General features: G+C 42.6%; 1 protein-coding gene across 1 annotated transcript; it reads right to left on the bottom strand.

Annotated features, from left to right (window-relative positions):
* Positions 1–14: 14 nt before the first annotated feature.
* On the bottom strand, positions 15–27,736 carry YWHAG (tyrosine 3-monooxygenase/tryptophan 5-monooxygenase activation protein gamma). The gene is made up of 2 exons (XM_033922829.1): positions 27,449–27,736; positions 15–2,237 (listed from the first exon to the last, which is right to left on the bottom strand). Exons 1-2 carry the CDS (start codon positions 27,533–27,535, stop codon positions 1,581–1,583), a joined length of 744 nt encoding a protein of 247 aa, XP_033778720.1. The 5' UTR covers positions 27,536–27,736; the 3' UTR covers positions 15–1,580.
* Positions 27,737–27,882: the final 146 nt, after the last annotated feature.

The following is a 27,882-nucleotide window of genomic DNA, read 5'->3' as shown; positions in this document are numbered from 1 at the left end:
GCTACTGATCTGAGTCACTGATTAAAGAGGAACAAAATTCAGTTATCTTAGTACAACCTTACTGGGCTAAAATGTATTTTATACAACATTCATTCTCCCTCAACTACTTAAGCGTAATAAAGACAATGAGGAGGAAAACTAAAAACTAACACATTACCCCTTTGTTTTATGCCTATATGAAAAAAGAGTGGTAAATATTACCTGGCTCAATTTCAACCAATCTTTTTGCAAAAATATCAGACCATAAATTTCAAGATTGTTTGTTTGTATGTATGTAGTTCTTCCTTCATGCTCCTTTTGTTCACTACATCAAGTTTACCAGGGGATACTAACAATTTTCACAAGCAAACATGGATGCCACATAGCAAAGTGGGAGAAAATAAGTGGAAGTGAAACGGCAGTTTAAATCTCCGAGGAATGAGCTGCTGCAGCTTAAGAGACCAGAGATGTTCTTTGAAACACCAATATCACATACAACATACAGACCTGATGTAAATTTTCTGCCTCTTTTTTCAGGGTACAGCACTTTCTCATTTCCAAACACTTTACCCATCCTACCTTAAGTGTATTAATTTAAATCTAGTTTGCCAAAATGGATGTCTAGATATACAATAACATAGGGGATCTTGTATACTCATCTTTTTTAAATGGCAACAGGACAAATGAAGATGGCAAACTGTTTTAGGCAACATGAACTGGAACAGCGGTGGAGACATGATAGGTCAACTAGATTTTCTGCCATCATTAGCTATATAACCGATCAGGTACCCAATGCTAATTTTATTCAAAATCAAGTAGTTTTACTACTCATTTGGAGAGTTTTGTTTTAAATAACTAGAAAACGTTCTTTGCTAAATCAATCCCTTGGTTTGGGAAGGGCAAAGATTGCAGATAATTAGCCAAAAAGGAAAAAAGATGGATGGCTTGAAGTCACATATGACTGCAAAAGAAATACTTTATACTCTTTAGTGCTAATACTGTCAGTTTTACCTCTTTTGTAAATCGTATAGAACCGTAAGGCTTATGCGATAAAATAAATAAAAATTTATGCTATATGTAATGACTTTCAGTTTTAAAACAATTATCCAAAATAAAGCCCCAAGGTCTAAATCTCAGTCAGGGGTTAAAAACGTCATGACAAGTAGTGCGCACTTTACAAAGCACACAGCTATGACAATATACACACAGCACCTAACAAAATACTTATCATACAAAAAGATTTCTTACTGGAACCACAAAACTATTTTGAAATAAGGGCCATTCCATTCATATTATTTTTCATTGTAATACCCTTTTAAACATTTCTAGCGTTAAATTAAAAATAGCTCCACTTATATTAATAGACTACAGAACAGTCCATATGCCAGTATGAGGCCGCCATTCCGAACCAGCATAGCCAGTCTGACTTTCCACTAGTGGTATTTTGGCAAAATGTCGGAGGCAATCAAAGACAGGTGGTGAGGTCCTCCCTAGGAAGGTTACCTTCCCTTCCCCTCCCCCACCCTTGACCCCCCACTTGTGGGAAAAAAATAAAGACTGCGGTAGTAGCATCAGCGTGCGGCTGCCAGTCCATCTAAGGTCTAATTGTTGCCTTCTCCACCGTCGTCATCTTGCTGGTCACTTGTCCACAGTGTTAGATTGTCACGAAGGAGCTGCATGATGAGTGTGGAGTCCTTGTACGAGTCCTCATTAAGGGTATCTAGCTCAGCAATGGCATCATCAAAAGCGGTTTTGGCTAGGTGACATGCTTGCTCAGGAGCATTCTGGATCTCATAGTAGAAAACAGAGTAGTTAAGTGCCAGACCCAGCCGAATTGGATGTGTTGGCTGCATGTGCTCCTTGCTGATTTCATGAGCTTCACTGTATGCCTTCTCAGAGGATTCCACCACAGTGGCTCTCTTCTCACCAGTAGCCACTTCAGCCAAATAACGATAATAGTCTCCCTTCATCTTCAGATAGAAGACCTTACTCTCATATTGGGTTTCACTGCAGTTCTTAATCAAGTAGTTGTCAAGAAGACTCAGCACATCCTGGCATACAGCTTCTAGCTCTTTTTCAATCTTCTCACGATACGCCCGCACCATTTCTATCTTCTTCTCATTTCCATCAGCGGATGTCTTCTGTTCAATACTACTAATTACTCGCCAGGAAGAGCGACGTGCTCCAACCACGTTTTTGTAAGCTACTGATAAAAGATTTCTCTCTTCATTAGAAAGTGGCTCATTCAGCTCTGTTACCTAAAAGATAAAATAAAATATGTAAGCCTTTTTTCCTAAGCGATCCAAGTATGTTCACAATGCACAAAAGTAGACTACAATTCCAGCAGTAGTTTACCTGATCAAAATATTAAGATATACAGTACAGAACACTTGCTTTTCTAAATTGTCTTCATAATATAAAATGAAATATTCCAGCTGCCTAAAGATGATTTTTTTTCTCTTTTCTGAAATTTTCCTAAAATGTTAGGTAAATGCTTGGTATTAGTTAAATCACTAAAATTAGAAATAGTGTTCATACCAATGAAACTGTTTACAATTATAATCACTAAGAAAAATCTAAATAAGCATCCAAGCAGCAGTAAGCAATCCACACTTTCCCAATTAATCTACCATAAGGTTCATCAGGCACTACATTTACTTCTAGCTGGTCTATTTGTTCCTTTGAAAGTCCAGTTCAAATCAGAACTAGCTGCAGAGCCAGCCCAGCAGATGCTGTAGTCTTTTTGTCAAAGATTACAAACTGTTGCTCTTAGCAGCCTAAACAATAAGACTAATAAGGTGGCCTGGATTTAGGCATAGGTAATTGCCATGATGATAAATTTTAACGAATGCCACTCTGGCACATAGTCAAAGGTGGTCCTTGGCTGACCTGGGTCCCTCCACTTTTCCTTCAGATCCACACAGCAGCCTGCCATACAGTTAATACAGATGGTAGGGACTGTTCCCTCTAAGCTGAGTGGGAATCCTCTAACTAGTCCTGCCAGCATAGGGTGCTGTTTCAATATCATATTCTCAATAGTGAGACAGGCAAGATCTACAGGACTCCAGGGAACCTACCTGTCTGTAATGAGCCCGCTGGGACAGACAGGGAAAAACGCTTGAGTACCTGAATAAATTCATGTAAACCGTTCTGAGCTCCCTTGGGAGAACGGTATAGAAAATTGAATAAATAAATGATGGAACACAATCTTGAAGCACTGCCCCCTACTGGAAGCAATGCAGTTGGAGGACTCCCATCCAGTTTAGAGGGAACAGTGATGACAGTGACTCCCAAAGCCCTGCCAGCTGAAGAAATCCAGAGCTACTGGCCCTAATTGCAAAGAAGCAGCTGGCAGACAACAGCATATTAAGTTGCATTGCATCCAATATCAGCATCAGGCAGCACTCTCCCATTAATGCTGGGCAACTTGCAGTGCCAGCAACAGCAGCTTATAGTGCTGTCACCATCTGACAGCTTCTTCCTTGCAGTCAAGGGGAGAGGGCAGTAATTCTGGATTTCTTCAGTTGGTGGGGCTTGGGGATCCTCGTCAGATAAGGCATTTAAAAAAAATTGTAATTGTAATGGGGGGATTGAAAGAAGAATAAATGGTATGCTTAATGCTCCCACAAGTTAACTGCTGCCCTCCCTAAAAAAAATGTGGCTGGCTATACCACTGGTGCTGCTATCATGCCTTGATCCAAGGTCCGCCACTATTTCAAGACTACTTTTTCTTCCCATTTCCCTTCTCAATTCCTTTCAGATGCCCTAATTTAACCCTTTATTTGGCACTGTTGCTCAGAAGCAACATGTGTCTTCTATGGTTCTTATGGGAGATCTGCAACTCCAAATGCCTGTTGCTCTTGTTCAGCATCAAGTAATGTAAAGCAGCTGCTTCACCATCTACCAATTAAAAGGTTAAATTCAGCCATATTGGAAACTGAGCAAGTCAACATACTATTTCTCCACCCTAACATTAGGTTTTCTACCTTGAATCATCCAGTCCAGGTTTTTTGCATTATATATTGTGGATCCTTTTTTTATATGAATACACGAAGGGAAAAAAATGCAACAAGTTACTCCAAACAATCTGGACTCTCCCTTAAACAGCTACTTTAAAACACTTTCTCATGCTGATCCTGGAGTGCTCTCTAGACTAGTTTTCAAAATGTCCTCAATATGTCCTCATCAATATTTAGAAAATCAAACTGGTTAGAGCGGTGTTTACGAAACCTATCCTTCAGTATCCCTCAGCCTATCTGCAATGAATATACAAGAGATATGCTTCTCTGCATGCAGCTCTCATGCACTATTTTGACAGCCTGAACCACGTGTATAGGGAACCACTGGACTAGGAGATACTCCAGAAGCAGTATGAGAAAAACACTTTGAAAGCTAACCATAAACTACATTAAGTTAGTTCAATTAAGGATGATTTTAGGATCCAAGATGGCCGCAGACCCTTCTGGCTGAGTAACTCGCCGTAGAGTTTTACCTCCAAAAACTTCTGAATCGCTGCCCGAGATACTTGTTTTCTCTCCATGCCGAAATGAAGAGGACGCAGTGCTGCTGGAGCCTCGCGGCAGTCCAGAGTAGCGGTCTTCGGCAACATAAAGGAGCTTCTTCGGCGTATGCAGGAAACACCCCGGGCGTCGGGAGACCTGCTGGAGACGCTCTGGAGGGGTGGAACGGATGCAATCTCCTTGGGCTTAGAGACAACGTTGAGGCCCGATGCCAGAACACCTCTCTCTCCTCCTCAGATTACCAGCTCCCCACTAGAGGAGGTGTGTCCGGAGCATGGGCAGTACTCTCCCTCGGAGGCCATAGACAGCAGAGAGGGAAGAATTGAGACAAACTCCTGTTTGCAGGAGAGTTTGGAAGAAACTGAGAGTCCAACAACTGTAGGGGTAAATCGGAACCAGAGTAGTGATGTTCAAGAGGGGACTTCAGCTGGTGAGACTTCTAATTTTACTAATGTTTCTTATATTTAAAAACCCAGAGAGGTAACCCTGGATTCCCTTTGGGATTTGGTGGCAGACTTGGCAAAATCAGTTAAACCCCAACTGATTCAGTTGGAAGAAAGACTTAAAGTCCAAGAGACTATGGTGGGGAATTTGAAAGTTGAATTTGATGAACCAAAAAGTTCTAGACAATATCCACCAAGAATTGAAAGTTTCTAAACAGATTAGAGAAACACTAATTAAGGATAATACCAATTTGAGAAGGAAGCTGGAATCCTTAGAAAATACTTCTAGAAATAATAATCTCAGATTAATCAACCTTCCGAGGGTTACAACAATATCTCCAAGAGATATAGTGAAACGTTATATGACGGAAATCTTGGAAATTTCTGAAGATATGTTGCCACCACTTACGCAGGCTTATTACCTACCCATTAAGAGAAGAACAGCAAAGACAACAAGAAAGGGACCAGCAACCATTAGATGTTACAGCAATATTGGAACTTTCGGATATAGAAATGGTTATGCCGGCGACACTTTTGATTACAGTAGCCTTAACACCAGATAAAAAAACTGGTTGCTTAGGCTTTTCTTCAAAAATATACAAAAAAAGGCTTATGGGTCTTAAAATATAAAATATTGATTTTTCCAGACCTGGCTCGAGATACGCAAAGGAGATGTGAATTTCTTCTTTTAAAAACAGGGGTTATAGCTTTTGGGGCGACCTTTTATCTTGACAACCTTGTAAATGTGTGATACAATATTGTATGAAAAAATATGTTTTCTTTGATCCAAGCCAGCTGACAACATTCTTGTCTACAGGGGAAATATGAGGGCAAAATTGATTATTTGTTTTCCTGTCTCAGTCTAAAGGGCCTTTTTCTTCTTTACATAGCAATTTAGTTTGATATTACTTTAATTTTCCGCTAAGTATACCTTGGATCCTTTTTGTGGACTTGAGTGCAAGTTAAGCTATAATGATTTTCTTTTCATTGATGTTTAAAATGTTAAGAGTGAATATATTATTGCCTTATTGGCTTACCTTTATCTTTCTGTACAAGTGATACTTGATTTGTAATTTGAAAATGATTAAAAAAAAAAAAAGTTAGTTCAATAAAAAAGGGGTTTTCCCCTTTTTTTATTTCTACAAGTACATGAACAGGGACATCTATCAGTTAAGATTTTTTAAACATGCATTTTAAAAAGAGCTTCATAGTAACTGTCCCTTTAAAATAGGGAAAAGGGAGAGTAAGTGCAATAGGAGATGTGATTTAAATTAAAAAATGTTTTGGTACCCTCTGGAAACTCCGCACCATCAAACACTACTTTGACTTCTTCTCCTTCCGATTACTGGTCCAATCACTAATCCTGAGCATCCTAGACTACTGTAATATCATCTACCTAGGTTCATTTAAAAAAAACCATCAAACGCTTAAGACTCGTTCAGAATGCAGCCGTTCGACTCATCTATAATCTCAAAAAATCTGACCATATAAGCCCCTTCTACAGAAAACTGCACTGGCTGCCTATGGAGGCGAGGATTATCTTCAAATCTGCTTGCCTCTGCTTCAAAATCCTAACAGGCTCGTCGTCAATCTACCTTCAGATCACTTTGTCCGTCCTGGCCCCACCCGCACACGTAACACCCACTTGTTTGTCTTCCCGTCCCTAAAGTGCTGCATCTACAAGAGATTCCTCGACAGATCCCTGGCATTCCAGGCATGCAAATGGAACAAATGTCTATCCACTCTCATCTCTAATTCTCCCTCCTACCAAACTTTCAGGAAGTCAATCAAAACTTATCTCTTTGACAAATATCTGACTCCCGCCCTCCTTGTAACTCTACTTTTAACTATGTCTTATACCTCCCACCTTCCTGCACCTTCCACCTACCTGCCTCCTCCCTAACTGCATCACCTACCTACCTGCACCCGACTTCCTAAGCCACGCCGATTGACTTGTTTATAACCTCTTTATCTCCTTCTTGCCTGCTCCCGACTTACTAAGTTATATTGATTGATTGACTTATTTGTAAATTTTGCTGTAGATGTACAGTCTCTTGACATGTAAACCGTTCTGAACTATTCTGGTACTGCGGTATACAAAAATAAAGTTGTTATTATTATTAAATTATTTTCAATTGTATGAGGTAAGTATCCTCGGATCAAATCTACATTCACTCCAGCAAATGGAACAAACATATATGGCAGAGTCAAATCTGTAGAATAATGGGACAGTTTTCTGCTTACCACTGCAGATGCCAAGCCAATCTCCCAAGTATTAAGAATGTCTACAGATTTAGCACTGGCTATGTTTTCTATAACAAACTGAACTGGATGCCAATTCAAAAGGGTATCAGCTTTTTAGACTGATTAAAAACATAAGAATAACCTTACTTGGTCAGACCAATGCCCAGTATCCCGTTCACATGGTGGCCAATCCAGGTCACTAGTACCTGGCCAAAACCCAAGGAGTAGCAACATGTCATACTACCAATCCAGGGCAAGCAGTGGCTTCCCTCTGTCTTTGTCAATAACAGACTATGGACTTTTCCTCCAGGAACTTGTCTAAACCTTTCTTAAAACCAGCTACGCCATAAGAACTTAATAGCCTTACTGGCACAGTAATTTTAGAAACAAGAAGTGATTTTAAGAGACAAACCGCAGATAATGTCCATGTCATATAATACTGGCTAGTATATAGACTTAGCCAAACAGCAAGCCAGGCAAAATTTGAATAGTTTCAAAACACGAAGGACTGATCACAGATTTATTTTATCAGTTCCAGTGAATTCAGAATGTCATGGCACAACTCAAAGTTTCTCAAGTAGCATGATATAAGATCTTTTCAGAGGAGTTATCTGCATGTGATATATTCAGATCGTGAAGGCAGCTATTAATATTGCAGGTAATATTTTAGGTTTAATCTTAGTTCCTCACAAAATGTAATATTTTAGATTTAATCTTCATTACTCACCTGTAGCAGGTGTTATTTTTATTTGATATAGCACCTTCCTCCACAGATATCAAAATGAACAGTACGCAGGTACTTTTAAGTAGTTCCCCTATCTGTCCCGGTAGGCTCACAGTCTAACTTTGGTACCTCACATGTTGATGATGTCATCCATAGAACCCTAGCATGGACAGTCAAAAAGTGTACTGTCACTTACAATTTTTAAGACTGCCCATACTGCGCATGTGCTGGTGCCTTCCTACCCAACATCCCAACTAGGGGAGACGAGAGGGTTGTTAAAATATCTGCCTGCTGTCCTCTGATAACACCTGCTTTATCCAAGGACAAACAGATAGTATATTCTCACATGTAGGACTCACTAGTTATCAGGTCATGTCTGAGAAGAGGGTTAACAACTACTAAAAGGCTTGGAGGGAAGTTGGCATCTGAATGAAGAATAAATTTTGTAGAACTGCTTGGCCAAACCAATTACCCTGTTTGGCATGATTTGCCAAACAATAGTGGGATGTAAAGGTATGAATTGAGGACCAGGTGACTGATTTACAGATGTCCTTGATAAGAATGGCACGCAAAAAACACTCCAAAAGGACTGGCACAACCTAAACTAGAAACCACAAAAAGGCAGAATAGTCAAAAGGTTCAGGAGGGGGCCACTCAGGGACCAACCTGAACACCCCATGTAAAACAACGTGACGAAGGACAGGACAATACCCTATATTAGGTGCCCTCAGTGTAAGCGAGCAGCGACGGGAGACAAGCTCCAACACTTCACAAGTCAGGTAGAGGTAACATACCCCCACCCGCACACCATCACAGGGCACCCGATGTGTGCAATAAATCAAAGGTGAAAAATATCACAAATCAAATAATTAAATAAATGAACTACAGTGAAAACGAAGTGAAACCACAGAGTGGCCCCAGCCTGAACCAAGTCAGCCGACTCCCCAACAAAAATAAAAAATGCCAAACTTAGCTGAAAGATGTGGACAACTCTGAAGCGCAAAAATCACAACGCTGCAGCCTGCCAGGTTCAACCAGCCTGGTTTCGGGGACGAACTCTTCTTCAGGAACCCAAATGGAAAAATGGGAAATTAGAGTCAGCTGAAGGGAGAACGGAGCAGCCAGAGGAGAACGCCCGCCCGCTAAAAAGCAGACAGGCAAGCAACGTCATACACGCACGCACCAATCAAACCACAGCACCATCATACACACATGCACCAATCACGCCACAGCACCAGAAAGGGGGAGGGAAGCAGACAGACAAAAACCACACACACAAAATGAAGACTAAATAATAGTATGCCATTCAATGCTATCGTTAAGAAACGAAATAGCTGAGCCACTTCGACAAATATGCAACCTATCCCTAAAAACTGGAGAGATTCCGGAAGACTGGAAAATAGCAAATGTCACGCCCATCTTCAAGAAAGGCTCAAGGGGAGACCCAGGAAACTACAGGCCGGTGAGCTTGACCTCGGTCCCGGGAAAGATGATGGAAGCACTGATTAAAGACAGCATCTGGGAACACATCGACAACTATGGGCAGCTAAAGTCGAGCCAGCATGGCTTCTGCAAGGGCAGGTCATGCCTCACAAACTTATTATACTTCTTTGAGGGGGTAACCAGCCAGGTGGATAAAGGGGAATCCATAGATATCATTTACCTTGACTTCCAAAAAGCCTTCGACAAGGTGCCACACGAAAGACTACTAAGGAAGCTATGGAACCATGGGGTGCAAGGGGAGGTCCACCGATGGATCAAAAACTGGCTGGCGGACAGGAAACAGAGGGTTGGAGTAAAGGGACATTACTCAGACTGGCAATGGGTCACGAGCGGAGTTCCACAGGGGTCGGTGCTGGGACCGCTCCTATTCAATATATTCATTAACGACCTGGAAGCAGGAACAAAATGTGAGATTATTAAATTTGCGGATGACACCAAACTATATCGCAAGGTCAATAACATGGAGGACTGCAAAGATCTCCAAAAAGATCTGACAACACTGGAAAAATGGGCCAAAAAGTGGCAAATGAGTTTCAACATAGGGAAATGCAAGGTCATGCATATAAGGAAAAAAACCCCGATGTTCACTTACAAAATGGGGGGATCAGCGCTAGGGGTGAACGACCTTGAAAGAGACCTGGGAGTGATGGTAGACACAACATTGAAGGCGTCGGCGCAGTGTGCCACGGCCTCAAGGAAAGCAAACAGAATGTTGGGTATCATTAAGAAGAGTATCACGACCAGGACAAAGGAAGTCATCCTGCCACTGTATCGTGCTATGGTGCGCCCGCACCTGGAGTACTGTGTTCAGTTCTGGTTGCCGTACCTCAAGAAGGACATGGAGGTACTTGAGAGGGTCCAGAGAAGAGCAACTAAGCTAATAAAGGGCATGGAGGACCTCTCATATACTGACAGACTGAAAAAGCTAGGGCTTTTCTCCCTGGAAAAGCGGAGACTTAGAGGAGACATGATAGAAACCTTCAAGATCATGAAGGGCATAGAAAAAATAGACAGGGACAGATTTTTCAAATTAAGGGGGATCAATAAGTACAAGGGGGCACTCAGAGAAATTGAAAGGGGAGATGTTTAGAACAAACGCCAGGAAGTTCTTTTTCACACAGAGGGTGGTGGATACATGGAACGCGCTTCCAGAGGATGTGATAAACAGGAGCACGCTACAGGGGTTCAAAGAAGCTTTGGATAGGTACTTGGAAGACAAAGGGATTGAGGGGTACAGATAAGAGTAAAGGTAGATTATAGGGATGGGATTAGAGGTAAGTTACAAAATTAATCAGGGACCACTGTTCAGGCACTAGGCCTGATGGGCCGCCGCGGGAGCGGACCGCTGAGCAAGATGGACCTCTGGTCTGACTCAGCGGGGGCAACTTCTTATGTTCAACCCTAGAGGGCGAACAGGTTGCAGTTGGAAAATCCAGAACTGTTCTCTAAGATTCAGATAAGCCTGCTTATCACCCCTAAAATCATAGGGCAATTGTTCAAGAACAAACCATGATAAATCTACAAACTGATGTCCATGTTCTACACAATGAGGTACTAAAGGTGCAGTCAAGGTAGCAATGTGGATCCTGCTCTTATGCTCCCGCAGTCTGGTTCTAATCCTTCTACTGGTGCGTCCAATGTAGATCAAAGCACAGGGGCATAAGATAACATAGATGACCCTTTCTGATTCACACGAAGTGTAATCTCTGAGTTGGTAAATCTTATGGGTACAAGGGTGTTGCCAGCATGAAATAGACAAAGATAAGCTACACATGTCAGTGGCCACAGGGCTTATGGGCACCCCCAGCACTGGTCCGATGCTGGGGGTGCCCATAAAAAAAGAAAGACAGACATGTACTCTAGCACCTTTCAATGTAACAGGCTTAAACACTAGTAATAATATAGAAGATAGATAGATTCTATGAATGATGGGGAGCCAGAGTGCATTCTTTAGAAGGGGTGTTACATGATCAAATTTAATTTTTATCTCTCCCATCGGTTCAGGGTGTTTCCCCTATCTACCCCCTTTAGTCCAGCATCTGCCCCGTCTCCCCCCCCCCTTTTTGGTTCAAGCCTGCTTTCCTGCCCCTCCTCAAGGTCCTTTTCTGTCTCTCTCTTTCTCTCTCCCCCTACCGTGTCCAGATCCAATATAAGGAGTTTGCTCAATATTGGGGGTCATCAGCATCCATTGGCACCTATGAGCTGGCTCCTATGAAAATGGTACCTCATGTGAGAATTTTGCTCTCAGTACCTTCAAAATGTATAGACCTAACTAACCCCTGAAAACCCGACTGGCTAAGAGTGCTCCGAGTACTGGGCTGGGAACCACTATGTTTGTTACAACGTTTTCCAGGCACAGCCCAGGAGAATATCTATTACAACACTAAAGAGGCACAAGTCAAAAATAAAATACACAAAACCTAGAGTCACTGCATATTTCGTCCCTCACTGGCTCCCCAGTCAAATTAAACCTTCCTGTACTGAGCTGCTTCAAATCTAAGAGCCATTCAGACATCAACAAAGCTTATAACTACACATTTACTTTTACTTTTTTACCAGAGGGATAGAAAGCTAGAACAAGAGGGCTCAAGAGCAACTTCAGAAAATAATTCTTTCTGGATTTATCAAAAGGCCTCCCAGATAACAGGCAAGAATAATAACTGAATTTGTTCACTCTCTCGTTCCCTCTCCAAACTCTATATTTAAAAACACTGGCAACATGTGCAGATTAGCGTTCTGCTCATGACGTCCCTTTTTTGATCCGGGGAAAGTCATATACAAATAAAACGGACCATAATATTCAAGGTGAGGTTACACCATAAGAACATAATATAAGAATAGCCTTACTGGGTCAGACCAATGGTCCATCTAGCCCAGTATCCCGTCTCTATGGAAGTCAATCCAAGTCACAAGTACCTAGCAAAACCCCAAATAGTAGCAGCATTCCATGCTACCAATCCAGGACAAGCAGTGGCTTCCCCCATGTCTGTCTCAACAGCAGACTTTGGAATTTTCCTCTAAGAAAATGTCAAAACCTCTTTTAAAACCAGCTACATTAACCGCTCTTACCACATGCTCTGGCAACACATTCCAGAGCTTAACTATTCTCCGAGTGAAAAAATATTTCCTTCTATTGGTTTTAAAAGTATTACTTGGTAACTTCGAGTGCCCCCTAGTCTTTGTAAATCTTGATGCAGGTTAAAAAAAAAAAAAAAAAAAAAAGATCCACTTATACCTATTCTTCACCACTCAGGATTTTGTAGACTTCAATCATATCTCCCCTCAGCCATCTTTTTTCCAAACTGAAGAGCCCTAACCTCTTTAATCTTTCATCATACGAGAGGAGTTCCATCCTCTTCAGAAACATGACGGCAGATAAAGGCCAAATGGCCCATCTAGTCTGCCCATCCACAGTAACCATTATCTCTTTTTCTCTCTGAGAAGATCCCACGTGCCTATCCCAGGCCCTCTTGAATTCAGACAGTCTCTGTTTCCACCAACTCTTCCGGGAGACTATTCCACGCATCTACCACCTTTTCAGTAAAAAAGTATTTCCTCAAATTACTCCAGAGCCTATCACCTCTTAATTTCATCCTATGCCCTCTCATTGCAGAGTTTCCTTCCAAATGAAAGAGACTCAACTTATGCACATTACTTAGTTATTTAAACATCTCTATTATATCTCCCCTCTCCTGCCTTTCCTCCAAAGTATACAGATTGAGATCTTTAAGTCTGTCTCCATATGCCTTATCACGAAGACCACACACCATTTTATCATCTTGGTCACCCTTCTTTGAACCTTTTCTAGTGCTACTATATCTTTTTTTGAGATAGAGAGACCAGAACTGAACGCAATACTCAAGGTGAGGTCGCACCATTGAGCGATAGACACACAACATTTTTGGTCTTATTCACGATCCCTTCACTAATAATTCCTAGCATCCTGTTTACTTTTTTGGTCATCATCGCACATTGGGCAGAAGATTAACATATTAATAATAACTTTATTCTTGTATATCACCACACCACATAGTTCTAGGCAGTTCACATCAAAAAAGACTGTACAATCAGTGAAAATATAAATATCAGAGAAATACAGTGAGAAAAAATAAAGATCAGGTTACAAATTTATCAAATAAGTAAGTTTTCAACAACTTTCTAAAAGAATAAGACCAAGCTTGAAAAATAATAGTACTTAACTAGGTATTCATTTTTCCTGCCTGAAATGCAAATGCTTTATCTACGAATCTCTTATAATGACAATCTTTTAGTGTCGGAAACACAAACCAGTAAGTTTGAGTGTTATTAGCCCTGTACAATTCAAAATGAGAGGAAAGGTTAAATAGGGGCCAAGCCAAACAATGCTTTAAAGCAAATACAACCAAATTTAAACAAAAATCTTGCCTCAAACGGCAACCAATGAAGCTGTTGATAATAAGAGCTAGCATGATAATATTTTTTCAAACCGAAAATCAAGCGAACCGCTGTTTTCTGTATTATTCTTTTAGAGATTTTTTTTGTGGGATCCCAAGTAAATTGTATTACAATAGTCAAGGGCAGACAGGATTGAACACTGTACTAAAAGCCTAAAAGCTGTTCTATCAAAATACTTTTTGATAGTTTGAAGTTTCCAAAGGACAGAAAAACATTTTTTGATCATTAAATCTCTAAAGTTAAATAACAATCTAACTTAACTCCCAAGATTTTAATGGAGGTGGCTATCGAAAAATTCTGGCCATTAAGATGGAGTACCCTGTCGCTGATTTTATCGATAGGATTAGCAAGGGAAAAAAAACAAAACAAAAAACTTTGTTTTTTCAGGATTAAGTTTAAACTTAAACTTGATAGTTCATTGTTCTATTTGAGCCAAAATGAATGAGATCTGATTTTTTATAGCCACCGTAAATGATGTCATTGGAATCAGTATAGTGATATCGTCAGCATAGATATAAAATTTAACTTTTAAAATTATGCAGTAAATATCCCAATGTAGCAAGATAGATATTAAACAGTGTTGGCGATAAAGGAGAGCCCTGTGGGACTCCACAGGGGTTACTCCATGGAAATGAATATCCACCCTCACTATAAACTTGGTAAGATCTGTTTTTCAAAAAGCCCTGAAACCAATTGCAAATATTTCCCGTGATTCCAATCAAATCCAGGCAGCCCAATAAGATCTCATGATCTTCAAGATCAAAGGCACTACTCAGATCCAACTGAAAAATCAGTACACTGGTACCTACACTAAACCAGCCATGAAGATGATCAATCAGCGATGCAAGTACAGTTTCTGTGCTGAATCCCGAACGAAATCCTGATTGATTTTCATGAAGAATATCAAATTTTTCTAAATGTTTACCAATTCAGTATAGACCAACCCTTCCATTAATTTAGTAAACAATGGGATATTGGTAATAGGTCTATAATTAGGGTTACAGGAAATAGGTTCTTTCTAATTTGTTATAATAATAATAATAATAATAATAAACTTTATTTTTCTATACCGCCATAGTCAGGTGACTTCTAGGCGGTTTACACTGTAAGAAGGCTGGACATTCAGCGAATAAAAAGAGGTCTCAATACAATACAGTAAGTCAACATATAATACAATACAATACAATACAATGAGTCTGTATACAACACAGTACAATATAATACAACGAGTCTAAATATAATACAATACAATACAATACAATGAGTCTGTATACAACACAGTACAATATAATACAACGAGTCTAAATATAATACAATACAATAAGTCTAAAGACAACACCATACATAAGTCTAAATACAGTATCGTACAATGAGTCTAAATATAATATAATAGTGTAGAGGGGAAAGTTACAGATTGGAGTTCAATGGGTAGTGAGTAACTGAATATTTCTTTAGAACTTCCATTTGAATTGGAGTACTATGGATAGCGAATATCTGAATACATGAGGGGCATCTTGAGAGAAAGAAAGAAAGGTGTTTAAAGGGAGGGGAGTCCTAGTGCGGGAGGGGACAATTTTAGTCAGTGAATTTTTTCGAATAGGGCGGTTTTGATCGATTTGCGGAATGCAGTGTAAGACAGGTTGGGTTCGTTTATGTAGTTTTTCAGCCAAACTTGCTGTCTGTTCGCTTGGAACTTAAAGGTTCTATCCAGGAATGATTTGTATCTGCAGCCCGTAATCTTTGGGTATGCAAATATGTTTTTGTTTCTGGTCACTCGTGTGGGGTTGTGTAGGATGAAGTGAGTTTGTAGGTATGAAGGTGCTAGTCCCCAGACTTGCCTGAAACAGGTGCAAGCAAATATGAATAGTATTCGCGCTTCAATTGGAAGCCAGTGCAGCTTTTTATAGTAGGGGCTGATGTGGTCGTTTTTTCTTAGTCCGAAGATTAGTCGAACGGCGGTGTTTTGTATTAATCTCAGTTTTTTTATTGTTTTTTGTGGGATGCCCAGGTAGATGATGTTGCAGTAGTCAAGAATGGATAAGATCAGTGCCTGTACCAGCAACCTGAATGATGTTGGGTCAAAGTATTTTTTTTATGGACCTTAGTCTCCATAGTGTGTAAAAACATTTTTTCACTAGTGAGTTTGTGTGGTCAGTCATAGTTAGGTGTGTGTCTAGAGTGATACCAAGTATTTTTATGTTATTAGAAATTGGGTATTCGTGATTGTTTATTTTTATCGATGTTCTCGTAATTTTGTCATTAGGACTAGCCAGAAAGACTTTTGTTTTTTCTGTGTTTAGTTTTAGTTTGAAATTGGTGGTCCATTTATCGATTTCGGTCATTACGTTTGAGAGGTTGTCTACAATTTCTTTTGTGATGTCATTTAAGGGGATTAGAATGGATATGTCGTCTGCGTAAATGTAGTGTATTAAGTTTAGTTTTTGTAGGAGGTGACCTAAGGAGGCGATATAGATGTTGAAAAGTGTGGGCGATAGGGGGGAACCTTGAGGCACGCCTCATGGGTTTTTCCATGGTTTGGAATAATTTCCATTGCTGATTACTCGGTAGGATCTGTTTGATAGAAATTCTTGGAACCATTTCTTTGCCTTTCCAGAAATTCCCATTACTTCAAGGCACAGTAGCATGATTTCATGGTCTACCAGGTCGAACATAGAAAGATGACGGCAGAAAAGGGCTACAGCCCATCAAGTCTGCCCACTCTACTGACCCACCCCATTAAGTCTGGGTGCTAATGACTTAGTTCTTTAGCTCGACCCTCGTAGTGATCCTACGTGGATGTCCCATTTATTCTTAAAGTCGAGCACGCTGGTGGCCTTGATCACCTGCATCGGAAGTTTGTTCCAGTGATCCACCACCCTTTCTGTGAAGAAGTACTTCCTGGTGTCACCATTAAAGTTCCCTCCTCTGAGTTTGAGTTCGTGCCCTCTTGTGACCGATGGTCCTTTGAGAAGGAAGATGTCGTTTTCCACCTCGACACGTCCTGTGACATATTTAAATGTCTCAATCATGTCCCCCCTTTCCCTGCGCTCCTCTAGAGTATAGAGCTGCAATTTGCCCAGTCTTTCTTCGTATGAGAGACCCTTGAGTCCGGAGACCATTCTAGTGGCCATCCGCTGGACCGACTCGGCTCGAAGCACATCTTTGCGGTAATGTGGCCTCCAGAATTGCACACAGTACTCCAGATGAGGTCTCACCATGGCTCTGTAAAGTGGCATCATGACTTCAGGCTTGCGGCTGACGAAGCTTCTCTTGATACATCCCATCATTTGCCTTGCCTTGGAACGCGCTGCTGAGGTCTAATTGTAGAATTAGTGCGCTTTTGCCTTTGCTAAAGAGATCATAAAGGTGGTTTAGTAAGGAGGCTAAGACAGTTTCTGTGTTGTATCCTTTCCTGAATCCTGATTGGTGTTCACTAAGGATGTTAAATTTGTCCAGGTAGTTTACTAGTTGAAGGTTGACCAATCCTTCCTGTATCTTTGTGAAAAGGGGAATGCTTGCTATGGGTCTGAAATTGGATATCAGAGCTGACGAGGTTTTCTGATCTTTGGGGATTGGAGTGATTAGTATGTGTCCCAATTTTTTGTTTAGTGTTCTGCTTGTGAGGGCGGATGTTAGCCATTCAAATAGTTCCTTTTTAAATTCTAGAGGGGCAACTGTCATGATTTTAGGGGGACATGCATCAAGTAGACAGTTAGATTTGGTGTATTTGTTGAAGAGATTTAGGAACTGATGCCAATTTGGATATTCGAGGTGGTCCCATATCATGTCTACTCTGGTGTCTTGGTCGTGAGATTCGAGGTATTGAAGAGCATTTGTTATGGTAGTGGGTAGAGTTGCTCTTAAGTTAGCGATTTTATTTTGAAAGAAGTTGGCTAGGGTTTGTGCCGATGGAGTGGGTTCATTGTCCTTTTTCAGTATTTGTGTTGTATCGGTTATTGTTTTTACTAGTTTGAACAATTCTTTGCTGTTTATTTTTGAAGTACCAATTTTTTTTGCATAATGCTTAGTGCGTTTTTCTTTGATCAGATTTTTGTATGTTTTCATTTTTTGTTTCCAGTTTGTCTTGTCTGACTCATTGTTTGTTTTTTGCCAGATTCTCTCCAATTTTCTTAGTTCCTGTTTGGTGGTTAGTAGTTCAGTCAAACCATTCATTTGGTGGTCTATTTTTCTTTTTGTATGTTTTATATGGTGCTATTTGGTCTAGGAGTTCTTTGCTGTAAGTTTCCCATCTTGTAGGGAAATCCTGATTATCATTGGTTATGGGATGTAATTCATAGTGGGTTCAGAATTCTGTTGGGTTAATAATGCCCCGGCTGGTTATTGTGTTCGTATTGACGTTTTTGAGTTTTTGTTGTGTGTTCTGTTTTAGCCAGTGTAGATTGAACTTGCCAATGAAGTGGTCTGACCAGACGCATTTTTCCCAGGGTCCTGGGTAGTATTGTATTTCGGGATCTATTGTTTCTTTGTGGGAGAAGGTGATTAAGTCTAGTTTGTGTCCTTTTTCATGGGTTATTTCTGTGTCAGGGTTTGGAAAGTCTAGTGATATTAGGAAGTTGGCGATTTCGGATATTTCTGGTTTTGTCTGTTGCTCTAGATGTGTGTTTATGTCTCCCAGAAGCAGGTTGTATGATCCTTTTAGGGTGGATAAGGTAAAGAATTCGGCGAATTCCTCTTTAGCGTTTGCCCATTTTTTGGGTGGGATATAGAATAAAGTTGTAATTAGAGATTCTTCTAACTGTGCGTTGGTAATTTTGCAGGTTAGTATTTCAAGGTTTTCAGACGATTTGGAGTCTGTCTTGATGTAGTCGAAGTGGTCTTTTAGGATGACCGCTAGTCCTCCTCCTTTTTTCCAGTTTCTTGATAGTGGAATGATTTTGTATCCCTGAGGAAGGATTTCTTTCATGACAGTGTCATTGTCAGAGATCATCCATGTTTCTGTCAGAAACAGGAGATCAGGTTTTGTTTGTAGTATCCAATCATTTATTATGTGTGCTTTGTTTCTCACCGAACGGGTATTTAGGTAGTATCCCTTAATGTTTTCGTAACTGTTTGCTGTGGGGATTTCAGAGTACGTTATCTTTCTTAAGTTTCTGTTACAGGTCTTGTTCCTGTGAGGTTTACGGTGTTTGCGGGTGGTGCTTAGTACTTTGATTTGATGGAGGTCTTGTTGTGGCTGGTTTTGTAGGGGTTGGAGAGGGTTGGAGGGCTTAGTTAGCTCGACTGGTCTGAGCCAGGAGATGGGGTAGGTGTGCATGGGTTGGGGGGGGTTGTCTTCATTGCCCCAGCATGTAGAGCATAATAGGTATAGTATCCCTAAGAGTAGTTGCTGTTTATTGCAGATTGCCATGTTGTGTGAAAAGGTGTGCGGTTTGGGTTGGGAGAAGTAGGGACTGTTGCCTGACTGGGTGTGGCAGTCAGCGAGCAATGGAAATGGGTAGAGGTAGAGAGAAACTGGTTGAGAAGACAGAGAGAGTTGGAAGTAAGGAACTGAGTTGAATTGAGAGAGAGGGTTAAGTAAGGGGAGAACTTACGGTATAAAGTGGAGAAAGCTTATCTCTGGGGAAGAAGGATAGTCGTACGGTAGCCTAGTGCTAACAGGTTGAGTATATGGAGTAAGATAGCTGGGCTGGTTGTGCAGTTAGTGCCAGGTCGTGCAGTAACAGACAGTAATTGGTAAGGCAATAATTGGTCATGCATTAACTGGACAAGTCATGTGATAACAGGTTGTACATGCGGTCACCGGCTATTCATGCAATAGATGGTTATACATGCGGTTATCTACTCTTATACCTATTAAATATGTGGTATTATTAAACATGCGGTTATTCATGCGGTTACCTATTATTATACCTATTAAACATGCGGTATCATGCTGTACATGCTGGCTATACATACAGGGTCGGCAATATACGTGCTGGGTAGCCAGTATACGATTGTACATGCAGTCTAAGCAAACAGATTTTAACTGTAAGGAGTACTTATCGTTTATTCTGGATATTTATGCTTTTTGCTCTGGTTCTTCGCGAAGGTGCGTGCAAAGGTGCACGCGCCTTTGCCGTGCGCCTTCGCCGGCACGCCGAACGGCTGCGTGCCGTTCTCTCAGGCCAGATATTAGGATCGCCGAGGGGGGGCGGAGCAGGCTCACACGCCCGGGTTGGAGGGGGCGGTTTCGCTGAAGGCCCCGATTCAAAAGTTTGCTGCCGATTGCAGCTGAGGGGGGCTTCCGAGGGTCAGGAAAAAAAACCGGCCCGAAGGTAAACTGAGCTCTGCCGACTGCAGGCTCTGATCTGGCTTGCCGTTCTCTCAGGCCAGATATTAGGATCGCCGAGGGGGGGCGGAGCAGGCTCACACGCCCAGGTTGGAGGGGGCGGTTTCGCTGAAGGCCCCGATTCAAAAGTTTGCTGCCGATTGCAGCTGAGGGGGGCTTCCGAGGGTCAGGAAAAAAACCGGCCCGAAGGTAAACTGAGCTCTGCCGACTGCAGGCTCTGATAGGCGATCCATTGACACGTCAGAGGAAAGACCCTGCCAGGGATGGCCGCGAGCAACCTGTTTTGAGGCTACGTTCTTACTGGCTGCGCTTCGGGTAAGGGAGGGAGTGAACTAGCGAGCAAGGGGTTTTTTGTAGCTCAGGACTGCCGCCTGCTTCTGCAACTTCGGGGCTTGAGGGAGGAGGGCTTTGTGGTTCAGGACCGCTGCCTTGCTGGTGCTTTTGGGCGGGAGGGAGGGGGATATTGAGATCTGTGTTCATCTAATACAGCACTCTCAATCAACCAGAAAAACAGTTATCTGGCATCCACCAATCCCCATGGGTGCCGGATAGCTGAGATTCTACTGTAATTCCTCTTAGTGGAATCTCTTCTGGAAGCCAGCAAGACCTTAATACACCCTCAAGCAGGTCAAAGGAGGCAAATTTTAGGCTCTCAAAAACCAGAGACTAGAGGTTGGGATGAAGAAGAGACCCGTTATTCTGAGTGATGAGGGTTGGGAAACAATCACCATCATGTTTTTTGGAGGACAACTCCAAAAACAAGTGAGCTACACCTACCTCAGCTAGAACGGAGCAATAAGGATCATGGTTTCCCTGTTTTGCCCGAGTTTCAGAAAAACACGACTCCTATATCTGTAATCCTGTTGTTTCTTCATTACAGTCTCGCTGCGCCAAGGTCACAACCACCAGAAAAACCGCCTTAAGCATCAAGTCCAAAAGGAAGGCCTCTTCCAGAGGCTCAAACGGAGCCTTTAGCCTTAGAGAGACCCTTTGAGAACCATGTTAAGGTCCCACAAAGGGAACGGTGGTTTGATCAGTGGTCTGATGCAGAGAGCACCCTTCAGAAATCTGGCGACGTCCAGGTGAGACGCTAGCGTAGGTCTACAGTCCCGAGCTCTGAAACGAGAGAGCCCAGTGACCTGGGCCCAAAGCGAAGCCATGGTGAGGCCCTTGTCAAGGCCGCTGGGAGAAAAGCCACCACCACCAAAACCAGAGCTGAAAATTAAGAAATACGCATTAAAAGGTAAATAAAAACAAGCCAAATAAAAGGAATTGTAAATAAAATCAAGGGAGAAATGTATAACAAATGTACTAACTGGAACATAAGGGAAAGGAGAGGTTAAAAAAATACATTAAGATAGAAAATAAGATAAGGGAAGGGAAGTACGATAGGGGAGGTTCGCTTTTAAGAAAACATTTTGTCAACACCCGCCAGAGATGTTTCATGAGCTCTACTTGATAGGTTTTATCTCGGGTATTATATGCATCTTTGAAAAGGAAGGTTTTTATTTTTCATTTGAATTTGTCTAAGGAAGGAAGGTTCAATTTGGATGTCTAATGGGAGTGCATACTTAGTCACAAAAAATAGTAGGGAGGTTTGTTCTATCAGAACGTTGAGGACTAAGAAGTCAAAGTAGCTGGATACGGTGCTAAATAAAAACTCCTCAATGCAAAATAAATGAATAAATTGAATATCTAACTTGGAAAATAAGTAAATTGAATTTTCATATACACTCAGAATTGTGTGATCCGACCAAGAGCCTTAGCTCCTATAGCCAAACCCACCGCCCCATCACCGTGTATGACTTAAGTGGAAAAACTTAAAGTGAACGTGCTGTTCAAACAATAAAACTATTTTAGATGGCAAAAGGAGGACAAAAACAGTCCCACTTAGCTTTCTGATGTTTCAACAGGTCCCGACATGGACCATGTTTCGAGGTTCTTTTTCAAGGAACCCAGGAGATAATGTAAGCAACTTACCGTAAATGCCAAAGAACATTCGGGCAAACAATCTTGTAGTCATATGAAGTGAAGTGGAAGTGTGTGGAGTGGAGTGCATGCCATAAAGAGGATGCAGCGACTGAAAAGATAGTTTCACGGGTTGTGTCATAAAATATTTCCTGTATAGATAGATGTAATTGTTAGTAAATTTTGATTGCTAGATCAGAGCATCCGGGAGGGAATGTAGGGAATCAAGTTTGTCAATAAAAGCTGATTTTGTAGGTGAGAAGTAATTTGTATGTTATACAGTGTGTGATGGGTAGCCAGTGGGTGTTAGGGAAGAGGAGGGTAATGTGGTCAAATTTCTTTGCTCTGTAGGCGAGTTTGACTGCTGTGTTCTGTAAAATCTGAAGTCATAGTTCTTTTTTGCGTTATGCCCTGGTTTAGGGTATTACAGTAACTGATGTGAGAGATGACAAAAGTGGTGGATCAAAATGTTAATGGAAGGCGGGTCAAAAGAGAGGTGACGGAACGTCCAAGTCTTAGTTTATAAAAACAATTCAGGATAGCCACGCTGTTTTGATTGTGGAAGTTAAGGTCTTTGTCGAGGACTATTCCCAGAAGTTTAACTTTTGTATCAATTTGAATTGGGGAGGAATCTATACAGACAGGCATGCATATGTCTTCTCTTTCCAAAGTAGGAAATAGTACGCCCTTGGATTTAGGTATGTTCAATGCGAGTTTATTTTGCTGAAGCCAGGAATTAATTTTGTTGAGTTTGAAGTTAATTTCCAGTATTTCTTCAGAGGCTTCTGGATTTAGGGGGTGGAGTAATTGGATATCATCTGCATATGTAAAGACCGTGAATCCAATAGATTGAGCTAGAGTTAACAGAGAGGCCAAGAAGATGTTAAAGAGAAGTGGTAAGAGGATAGAACCTTGAGGGACTCCGTAAGTTTGAAAAATGGTAGTAGATATTGTGTTGTTGAAGCCAATGTAGTTTCGATCTTGGAAATATGAGGAAAACCACTGCAGGACTATACCAGAGGTACCAGTAGATTGTAGCAAATCAGAACCCTAGGCCCTTCCCTGGCACATCCCAGGATGCGCTAGGAAGGGGAAGGCCTGCCATTTTGAAGAGATGAGCCTGATGGCCAGAGGGAATAGGTATCCCTCCGGTCGGACTTCATAAACAAGGTAAGGGGAGGCGAGGGAGGTTGCTTGGTGGCAGTGGGCATCTCTCAGGGGTTGTTGCATGGCAGCGGGAGAGAGGGAGCATCTGTCCTGCTGCCAGGGACCAAGGGAGGGGGATGCTTGGCAGCAGCAAAATTTTCTGGTAGGTCTGAGCTGTCAAGCCTTACTTTTCTGTCAATGCCTGAACCAATCATCGCTCAGGCACTGACCAGACAGTAAGGCTACAACAGCTCAGCTCAGACGTGTAAGAAAATTTTACTTGTAAATGAAGGACAGCGAGGTTAGGGAACCACCTGGAGTGCTCCTTTAAATATTAATGGCCTTGTTGCAATATATTTGCATGGCAGAGTCTGAGACTGCTAGGAAGCTCGGAAAAAACCACAATAAGCTGTTTCGATAATCTGCTGCTAAAATATATGAACACTAAACCAGCTAGAACTGGTTTAGTGACCACGTTAAAGTTTTGAGAATCTTCCCCCAGGTCTGTTCTACTGCACTTCTGCTTGCTCCTTAGCCAAGTAGAGAAGTGGTATCGAGCCCACAGCTGTAATACTATACCTACTAATTGGTGAAAAATAAAAGCTATTTCATCATGTTGAAAGGCTTTACTTGTGTGAAAAAAAATCCATTGGAATAATGAGGCAACATTATAAAGGACAGAACTGAAACAAGAAAAAAAATGGTAACATTAAAGAAAGCACAGTTACTTACCATAACAGTTGTTATCCAGGGACAGCAGGCAGCTATTCTCACAAGTGGGTGACATGATCCAACGGAGCCCCGATGCGGACGCCTCACAAGCAGTCTTGCTTGAAGAAACTTGAAGCTTCGAGTCGCCCGCATCACGCATGCGTGAGTGCTTCCCGCCCAGCGTAGGGCGCGTCTCCTCAGTTCAGATAGCTAGCAAAGAAGCCAACCTAGGGGAGGTGGGTGGGATGCGAGAATAGCTGCCTGCTATCCCTGGATAACAACTGTTATGGTAAGTAACTATGCTTTATCCCAGGACAAGCAGGTAGGTATTCTCACAAGTGGGTGACCTCCAAGCTAACGAAAGTGGGATGGTGGGAGAGTTGGCAACTTAGGAGAACAAATTTTGCAATACTGTCTGGCCAAACTGACCATCCCGTCTGGAGAAAGTATCCAGACAATAATGAGAAGTGAAGGTATGAACCGAGGACCAAGTGGCAGCTTTACAAATCTCCTCAATCGGTGTCGATCTGAGGAAAGCTACAGAGGCTGCCATTGCTCTGACCTTCTGGGCTGTGACTTTACTGTGAAGGGGCAATCCAGCCTGGGCACAGCAGAAAGAGATGCAAGCCGCCATCCAGTTGGAGATGGTACGCTTAGAGATAGGACGTCCCAACCTGTTCGGATCAAAGGAGACGAAAAGTTGAGGAGCAGTTCTGTGCGGTTTGGTGCGTTCCAAATAGAAAGCCAAAGCACGTTTACAGTGCAGAGTATGAAGAGCCCAGGAGATTGATGTGGCACTGGCGGTCTGTACTGGCTGAAGAAAAGGCTGCTTTCGATGAGGCGAGGCATGCCTGAATGAGTGCTTCAAAGAATGTCTCAATCAATGATGCGAGCTGTGTCTCGAAGCAGGCCTCAACTAACGAGGTGAATGTGTCTTCGCTGAGTTCCCCAGAGAGTGGATGGGGCTGGAAGCGGTGGATCGAAGCAGATGTAGTTGGCTGGAAGAACCACGAGGCACTCGCAAAGACTCGAGTCATTGCATCGAGTGGATAGGTTCCAAAGGAGGCACTCGCAAAGACTCTACTCCTTGCATCGAGTGAATCGGTTCCAATGGAGGCATGGGCAAAGACTCTGCTCCCTGCGATGCATGCATCGATGCCAGACCAGACACTCGCAGAGACTCTGCTCCCTGTAGAGAGTGTACGTATGGCTGAGGCACAGGAGGCGGCTCGACCTCGCGGGAGATCTCCGCGTGCCCAGGCTGGAGTTGAGAGAGAAGCTTCAGTCCCATTGTGGTAAAGAGCTGAATGAATTGCTTCTCTAGTAAGGCCTGGAACGAAGCTGGCAAGGATGGATCCTCGTCAGCAACGGGACCACCTGCATGGGCTTCGTGCTCCCTCGAGGCAGTGTGAGAGTGCTTGGACTTAGAAGCCTTGAGCACTTTGAACACTACCGGGGAAATGGGCTGCTGCGCTATCTGACCTGAAGAGACAGAGAATGGCACCGCAGCCGGCATCGAAGGCTGAGCCGGTACAAACGAAGCAGGTTTGATGAGGCTCGGAGCAGTAGATGTGGAAGTCTGGAGAGCTTCGAATGAGGTCGAAGGTGAAGCTCCCTTTGATGACGAAAGTTCCATCGAAGACTCCATGCTGTAAAGCTGCTCCCACAAGATGCAATGACGCTTGGAAGCACGGGCTGTAAGTGTTGAGCAAGGCCGGCACGATTTTGGGAGGTGTTGAGGCCCAAGACACCAAAGACAGAGTCAATGAGGGTCTGTAAGTGAAATTGAGCGATGGCACTTGGAACACTTTTTAAAACCGGTCGCAGGCCGGGACATAGGCCGAAAAAGCTCTGCCGCAAGATCGAAGCTGTGTGGCTGTGGCCATGTGGTCTGCCCGGTCAAACGGATGAAGAAATTTATTTTATTTATTTTTTTTTGAAAAAACAAGAAAGCACAACGAAAATCAGCGATTCTGAGAAAAAAATCACCCCAAACCGCAGACTTAAGAAGGCACAAGTGATAAATACTTCACGCAGAGTCGAAGACGGACTTCTCGGCTCCGCAGAAAAGTAAGAACTGAGAAGACGTGCCCTAAGCTGGGCGGGAAGGCACTCACGCATGCACGGTGCGAGCGACTCGAAAACTTCGAGTTTCTTCAAGCAAGACTGCTTGTGAGGCGTCCGCATCGGGGCTCCGTTGGATCACATCACCCACTTGTGAGAATAACTGCCTGCTTGTCCTGGGATAAAAGTATTTTAACTCTTGGAAGGTGGCATAGCAACACACTGTACAAACTAGCACTGGATACTTCTTCCAACCCTCTGAACAAAAAAGTATGGCAATTAAATCCTTTATGTATTATTATTCATAAATATATCTTAACAGGCAAAATTTAAAGTTATGAGTTGTACCCACAAACTTTGTACTTTTAATGCAAAATATGTGATAGATTACATTGTATCGCACCAATAAAAGCTGACATGTTTTGAAATACAATGTTCTAAGACAAGGGTGGACCAACCCAAAGAAGAGATTATTTCTAAGAACTACTTTCATCATCATTAAGCAACCCAGTAGATGCCATCTTGCTTGAGCTTTGTATTTCCAGTTGCTCAAGTACCACATCAGGTTCTCACTATAGTAGGAGCGAGCTTCTTAATCTACTGGCTGAACAATGGTCGAGCACCTCTTTGGGTGAGTGAGCATTCTACATAAACTTGAACCAGTGCCCCCTGCAGGCTGTCTGTCACCTGGGTGCACTGCAGCTTTCAGTGGTGCTAAGGAAATATGAAGTCAAATCGCCCCTGCATGGAGATTTAAATGCTTCTGGAACCAAAGCCACTAAGATGACTAAAAAAAATAAACCCACACACAATTATTGAACAAGGTGGGTTAAGTCCATTTTATTAAATTGATCCACTCCTTTTCTGGAAGCATCATTACCTTTACATTTTAAAATCCAAAGTTATTTATCTTAGCAAATGAAAACAGGAAAAAAAATTCAACCCGCATGCATGAATCCCAAGATTCGGGTTTTTGTTACCCTTCCACATTCAATAGACAAGTGTCGCATTATGGCAAGTGAACACCCTTTCCTTCCCAATAGCCCAGCTCTGCTCTTCCCAATGAAGACGAGATTTTATTCCCTTTCCAGCCACTCTCCCCTCCCTCCCCCTCGTCCAGACTTTCTCTGCAATATGACAAATGCCGAATCTTCTGGAAAGGCTTCCTACTGCCTCCCACGAGCGCTTTGTTCTTTTCCCCTTCGGGAATTTTTGCGCCTCCTATTTACAATCCTCTAAACTAAGAGAAAGCCCGAGTTCGGTCTATATTTAAGCAAGCAAAGCGGACTTGCACACGAAGCCTAACGTCGCCAAAGGGCAACGAGTGCATCTATTACCAAGGAGGAATTCGGACTGTGGAGCTCAGCCCGAAATAGCCAGATGGACCCTAAGAGGCAGCTAGACCGAGGCCTCCGTCACTTACAGCTTTCATAGCAGCCGCCATGTCATCGTATCTCTCCGCCTGCTCGGCCAGCCGGGCTTTCTGCACCAGTTGCTCGCGGTCCACCATCTTTGCGAGGACGGGACTGACGGGCTCGGCAGTTGGGGCTCGCTCGGACACAGGGCAACGCGCGCGTGCGCCCACACCGGGGACTGCTAACCGCTGAAGGCGCGCGACGCTACACAGACGACAGGTGCTAGACTACCGGCAGCTCCCTGCAGTCTGCGCTTTAGCAGCCTGGCCCCGCCTCCCCTCTGACGTCGCTCTCCACTTAAGGACTACCCGGACTTCCTGCTTCGGTACCTATAGCCGGAGGAGCGTGCCTGCAGTGCGGGCTAGGGCCGCAGTGTCCCACGGGAGTCGTAGTCCTGCAAAGCTGCGGAGATGATAACAAGCGAGGGAAACGCCTTAAGATA

The sequence above is a fragment of the Geotrypetes seraphini genome, chromosome 15 (assembly GCF_902459505.1).
Source record: "Geotrypetes seraphini chromosome 15, aGeoSer1.1, whole genome shotgun sequence".
In the NCBI taxonomy this organism is placed as follows: domain Eukaryota; kingdom Metazoa; phylum Chordata; class Amphibia; order Gymnophiona; family Dermophiidae; genus Geotrypetes; species Geotrypetes seraphini.
The sequence above is the reverse complement of the archived record's forward strand: the minus strand, read 5'-3'. Positions and strand labels throughout refer to the sequence as shown.

Bases quoted from the DNA above. Each gene is read 5' to 3' on its own strand.
- YWHAG (XM_033922829.1), bottom strand. From the start codon at position 27,535: ATGGTGGACCGCGAGCAACTGGTGCAGAAAGCCCGGCTGGCCGAGCAG. The intron at 2,238-27,448 runs GTAAGTGACGGA...TTTATCTTTTAG, and splicing joins TGGCGGCTGCTATGAAAGCT to GTAACAGAGCTGAATGAGCC.